Source organism: Tympanuchus pallidicinctus, unplaced genomic scaffold (genome assembly GCF_026119805.1).
Source record: "Tympanuchus pallidicinctus isolate F22 unplaced genomic scaffold, pur_lepc_1.0 scaffold37, whole genome shotgun sequence".
Classification (NCBI taxonomy): Eukaryota; Metazoa; Chordata; class Aves; order Galliformes; family Phasianidae; genus Tympanuchus; species Tympanuchus pallidicinctus.
The window spans coordinates 1,893,184-1,899,412 of NW_026294755.1; the positions used below are offsets into that span (position 1 = coordinate 1,893,184).

The window sequence follows — 6,229 nt, forward strand, 5'->3', positions numbered from 1 at the left end:
AGTCTTGCTCAACTTCTTTCAGCATCAGAATCCTTTCATGGAGTATCGTGAACCACCACATTGCTTTGATGCTTTGGCTCGCTTTGTCACCATGTGTACAAACCTTGTAAACCCACACTTTCTGGCAGTCTGATTTCCCTCAAGCTGTGTTTATTGCTATTCCTGCCCTTTAATGTTGAACTGTTCTCATTCAGTGTCTTATACTTCGGTCATCTTGTTTATACTGTGAGTCCTGGCATGATGTTGAGTTCTTGTCGAAAGAAGCATCTGATGAATGGATACACTCATGATAAGCCAGTTAATTTTGCGGTGCTCTTGGACCACCTCACAGTGCTGCCAGGTACAGCCCTCACATCCAGGGTAGATCTGGATGGGCCTCGAGCACCTGATGGAGCGTTAGGTGTCTGTTCATTGCAGGGGATTTGGACCAGATGACATTTAAGGGCTCCTTCCAACTCAAATGATTCTATGATTCACCTTGGCCAGCGCTGCGTCCCCATCCTGGATACGTGAGCCACCTTTTCCTCTTGCAGGGGACTGGTTCCTGCTGCTTATTTTCCCTGCCCATCTTGTTGCTCTTGGACTTAATTGTCAGCTCTTGCTCTTCTCAGTAGGAACCCGACAGAGCCGGGCACCTTTCCAGAAAGCCCTTTTTTGAACCTCCACTATTTCCTGATTTGGTAACTTCTGTTTAGCGTAAATAAAACTTTCATTGCAGACAAACAGCTTTGATTATTTTAACATACTAAGAATTTATTTTAGGAGTTGTCCTAAAATACTGTGTATATTATCTTATACTAAGTAATGCACCCAGAGTTCAGGATTTATGATAGGTTTACAGGAGCATCCAAGGGCATGCACGTCTTGCTGGATTCTCTCTTCTCTGGACTGAAGTTCCTTTTTCTCCTAAGGACTCCCAGGCTTGTCCTGGGGCTGGTACTGCCTTATGTAGAGAGAGGCAGCCAGTTTCTTCCTAGTGGTGGGAACTGTGTCACAGAATTGGTCACATGTCTGTTCTCTTAGAAAATCTCTCACCTAGTTTGATAGAAACATTTCTCCTTTCACAGATTGCCCGAAGTTTTACTCAAGTCCTGAATCTGCTTCTCCTTTGCACTCTTCTTTCAGAGCAGACCAGCCTTCTCCTTTTTCATCTACATTTTGTGAGTAAGCTACTTGCTTTCATCTTTTGGCTAAGAAATTGCAGGTAGGTGCTGTTCCTCCCAAAAGGCTCTGTAGAAGCTGTGTCAGGATGGATGATGGACGGTTTTACCAGTGCCACTTTCTCGTGTCTAAGCAAAAAGAATTGGGAAGGGCCATCTTTGATTTAGAAAATGGAACACTGGCATTGGCAAGTGTGAATGTCAGCTGATTGCCTTAGTGCACATTTCCTGGTAAAGAAGAGATTCACTGCTCCTTTGCTGTCATATTGAGGTTGTGATGAGTTTTGAGTGTTCACCTGACTTTCCTGTGCTACCCTGAGATTGCACCAAGGTCCTGGCAACAGGGCCATCTTCTTTGCAGGTACATAATACTCGTGGCAGGTAGATAATACCCTCTGCAAGTCATAGAGATAAGTACTCTTGGACTTTGACTCCTTTGACTGTTCTGTTTGAGATGTTTTCTTCCAGCTTTCCGCTTTCTGTTGGTGGTCAGAAGCCATGTCTTGCACCACCCCAGTGTTCATGGTTCCTTGGATAAATTGGAGATGTGAAAGATTCTTGCTTCACTCAGTAAATGGGTGATTTTTCTGGCTTCTTGGCTCTACACTCCTGTTTTGTGCGTTTGGCTGTTGGGCATTGGCATTCCCAGCAGTGTAAGCGTTGGTGATGGTTGCATGGATGTTGCCTTTGGCCCTCAGCAGGGCTTCTCTTTGGAGTGCAGCTGTCTAAGTAGAGTCACTGTTCCTCTGGTTGTCACAACTGCACTTCTCTGCTTGGCCTTATTTGCAGAGTACTGAAAATCTTCCAATCTCAGAATCATTCTGCTTGGAAAGGACTTCAAGATACCACCTAATGCAGCTATCAAGATCAAAGCAGGGTCAACACTGAATTATGACCTTCAGAGATTGCATATATTGATGATGACAGACATCTCACCATCCTCTGTGACATCAGTGCTTCATGGGAACCAGGCCCTTCTGGCTCCAATTCGAATGCAAAATTATTATTATTATTATTATTATTTGAAGTATTGCTAGCATTGTCTGCTTCCTAGCTATTGATTTGTCCATCTATTTTACTTTTCTCATGGATAATCCATCTGTGAGTTTGGATCATACATGAGAAGTCAAGTCTGAGGTCTTGCTGTGCTGCAGAGTTACTTCTCTGAAGTCCTTTCAGAAGTAGACATTTTCACAGCCAATATCTACCAAAATGTTGTAGGTTTTACCAGACAAGATCAGGGATTCCTCTCAGTTGCACTTTGCTACTCGTGGCCAAAGATCAGATGTATTTTGTCCTTCCTCTCAAACCCATTTGGGTTTTGAGTATCTCCAAGGTCTGGCTCTCTGTAGCCTCTATGGGCTGTAGCTGACAGTATCGGATCACCCTAAAAGAAAAAAACTTTCTCTTACATTTACATGTAATTTTCTGTATTTCAGTTTGTGCCTCTGACCTCTTGTCCTGTCAATAGGCACCACTCTTTTCTTCTTCACTCCCTCACTACTTGTTTTTATGCGCTTTGAAAGAGTTCACCTTCAGGATCCCAGTGCTGGGTCTTTCTTTCTCCTAGTTCCCATGGCTTCTCCTTGTATGACAGGTGCTCAGGTCATCCTCGTGGCCCTTTAAACTCTCTCCAGTGTGTATTACACGTTTCAGACACTGCTCCAGGTGGTAATGTTGCCTTTCATTTCTTACAGAACCCTGAACAGTACCAGTATTCCATTGCATGTTAAGAACCCGTCATCATCACTCATTGATCCTTGCTGAGTTCCTTCAAATCATCTTTTTTCAGTGACTTATAATAATAATTCAGCAGTTGGTATTGAGATACTGACCTTTCTGAGATATTTTAACATGACAGGAGGTTGCACAATTTCAGCTTTCCTCAGCACAAATTCTCATTAGCTGTTTCTTTCCTGCCTGCATCGCAGGTAATTCTGCTGTTGTTTTAGGATTTATTCACCCTGCTTATCCCTGCCTGGGATAAGTCCCAGTTTTACTTTCTAGCAGAGCCACCTGCTTGTTTATCACCAAGTGGATAGAAGGATTGGAATGTTACCAGTCGGCTTCATAGTGCCATCAACTGCTTTCAGGATGAAACCACTGTATTGTCAGCAATGTGTTAAAAGATACAGTGGGTTGCTAAAGATACAGGCAGAATATACAAGTGGAAACAGAACGTGGAGCTTCTGGACCAAAGGACTTGTTGCAGCACAACAAAGATACTCAGAGAACCAAACTTGCAGTTTGTGGCATTGTTTTCATATTGTGCTACGTGGGGGCTGCATCATGTGCTAAAGAAGATCTGCTTTGTTTGTGTTTAGATGGATCCTGAGTATCGGGTGAAAAAATTCTTGGCTCTTCTGAGAGAAGAAGGAACGTAAGTGCTCTTATTTTAAAGCATTGGTTAAAATTCTGTGCTCTGGTCAGAAATAAGGCTGCTGCTGCTTCCCATAAGGGGAACCTGCATGAGGGTGTATTTGACTGTTGACCCCTCCTGTGCACAGGGGTTTTCAGATCAGTTTTCTGTGCAGGTTTTTGGGGGGGAGTGGAGGGGGGGTTCTGAAGACTTTGAGAACCTGCCTGAGTTCTCAGATGTTGGACCACAACTGAAGTTAAATGGGAAGTGAGTCTGCTAGAGCTGAAATCCATTTATTTATCTAAACAGTGGAGCTTTGATTTCCTTTTTTTTTTCCTGTCTGAGAGAAGGATGCTCTGCCCTTTCCCCTGTCGGTATCGCAGGGAATGGTTGAGCACAGTGGCATTTTCCACTAGAAAATGACTTTCTAATGTATGCATGTAGGCCAGCTGGAGAAGCTCACAGCAGTGCTTGTCCTGCCTGCCTTGTGGGCCCCTGTGTGTGCATGATGCTTTCGTACCTGTGCATGCTTTTTGATGGATTTGGTTTCTTTTCCAAGAGTTCCCTAGACTGAAGATGGACCAAGTGCAAGATCAGCAGCTGGAAAAGTGACCAACCTGGAGAACATACACTGGGATCTTTACCCTTCTGTGTTCAACACACTGGACAAAGTGAAACGCTCCCCTTTTTCCAAGAACCCAATGTGGAATTTGCATGTTTAGTGCAATACAGTATCTTTATTCTTTGTCTTTAATATACAGATATCACGTGGAAGTGTCTTCTAGAACACTGTGCTTCTGTCTCTGTGCAGGCGAGGCTGCGTTCTCATTTGATTTTAGCATGGGGGAAATGTTCTGTAAGTTTTGAAGCTAGCGCTCACTTATGTCCAGCATCCAGTTACTGCTATAGGAAAAAAGATGTGACTTCTAGTAAATCCTGTGGTGAAGGCTTATTAAAGTACTCCTCTGTGTTCTGATCTGATGAATGCTTTCTTGTTCGGTTGTGTCACCCTGTGCCTCACTGAACGCTGAGCAGGGCTGCTGACCCAGAGTCAGTGACCACAGTAATGAGACTCCAGAATTTCCAAAATGCAAACAGCCATTTCCTTTTATGCCCAGGTGTTTTCTGGCTAATGATAATAAGGACTGGAAGAAGGCGGGGAAGTTTGTTGGTCAGAACAGAGGAAAAAACTTCCAAATCCAGTATTTGAAACTTGTTCTTAATTCAGAAACAGGCTCAGTGGTGGTGACTCCAGCCTGAACGCTCTGTATTAGTACCTGGATGTGACGGTTTTGGCATTAGTTGGCCTCACTACATCCCATTTTTGCCGCCTTACCGCAGGATGCAGTTCCTCCTTGGAGGTGAAGCCGAGCTCTGTGGATGCACGAGGTGTGCACTGCCGTGGTTTTGCACTCAAACTAAGGAATGTATCAAACTTTGCTTTGTGGTCTTTCCCCAATAGTCGTTTTGCATCAATGAGGTGCTGTTATGATGACTGCAGGAGGATACTCCCCTCTGGTTCCTTGGCTCCACATGTTTCATAAGGTTCGTGGAACATACCTCAATTTGGTGGGGCACAGAATCAAAGCCATTTATGAGGTGTTAGTCAGTGTAGCTTCCTTGACTTGACAGGACATGCTGTTAAGGGCTAGCAGCTTGTATCCAGCGAGGTGTTCCCAGGGAAGGAGGGTGCTTTGCATATTTTCAGGCCCAAAGGTGAAGGTACTGCAGTCCTTATTGCATATTTAGGGCAATCAGAGTGTTTTAGTCACTGCGCTCTGGTTTCTTTTCCTTTGGCAGTGCTGTTGTGTTGTGATGACATTGCGAGTCCCAGTGGTTATTCTTCCCTCTCATTTTGTGTATGATCTTGTGACTTTGTTCCTTTCTTTCCTCTGCTAGTCCTCGTGACAGCAACACTCGTTAACTTATTTCAGAGTAAATGATGTAAACCTTATTGTGTCTATGTCCAGAGCTGTATTGATGAATAAATATCTTGTTCAATTGCACATTGATGGATTCAATAAAAAAGCACAACTGGGAGACACCTGTGTCTTTGGCGTTAGTCAAACAGAGCTGTCTGTCTAGAGTGCTTGAAGGTGGCTTGCTTATCTCCCTCGTGTAAAGGACAGAGGCTGATTGTAGCAAGATGGGGTCAGTGTATTTAGGGACATGGTTTAGTGGGCATGGTGGTGATAGTTCAGTGGTTGAACTTGGTCTTAGTGGCCTTTTCCCACCTTAATATTCTAAGTTTCTAAGACAGGAAAGTGATCCCCAGGCTGCTGGTGGCCAGAGAGATGCTGAACAGTTTGTACTGAACGCAGATGGAACAAAGAGATCCCAAAATCTGGATGGCAGACCACAGGTAGTGCTGGAGCTGCCCAAGAAGGCCATTGTAGCCCACTCAGTCCATTCCAGCTCTGTGGCACTGCCTAGGAAGCCTCAGCTGTGTGTGTGTGCGAATGGACGCTGCGTCACTGCTCAAGAAGTCCGGGTTGGAAAACCTGAGCAAAGTGATGGGCTCAACCTCTTCCACGGCCTCCATTCGAGGAGTTTCCTGCAGGTGGCGGAAGAGAATGACCTGCTGTGCCTGGGCAGGGTGGTTTTGTAGTGAAACCTGGATTGCCTTGAGCTGCATTGGCCAGATTCCTCGTCCCTTTCCTTACCGTGTTTGAAGGTGCTGGGGTGGCTGTTCTGGGAAGAAAGAGATGTG

The 6,229-nt window shown here is 44.7% G+C and overlaps 1 protein-coding gene across 1 annotated transcript in view; it reads left to right on the plus strand.

The window, feature by feature from the left end:
- The window catches only part of NSF (N-ethylmaleimide sensitive factor, vesicle fusing ATPase), a 55,523-nt gene extending 49,962 nt beyond the window's left edge, over positions 1-5,561 (plus strand). Inside the window, exons 20-21 of the mRNA XM_052699524.1 lie at positions 3,485-3,540; positions 4,079-5,561. Coding sequence (XP_052555484.1) covers positions 3,485-3,540; positions 4,079-4,088 — 66 coding nt within the window. The 3' untranslated portion in view covers positions 4,089-5,561. The remainder of the gene's footprint in view (positions 1-3,484; positions 3,541-4,078) is intronic.
- Positions 5,562-6,229: the final 668 nt, after the last annotated feature.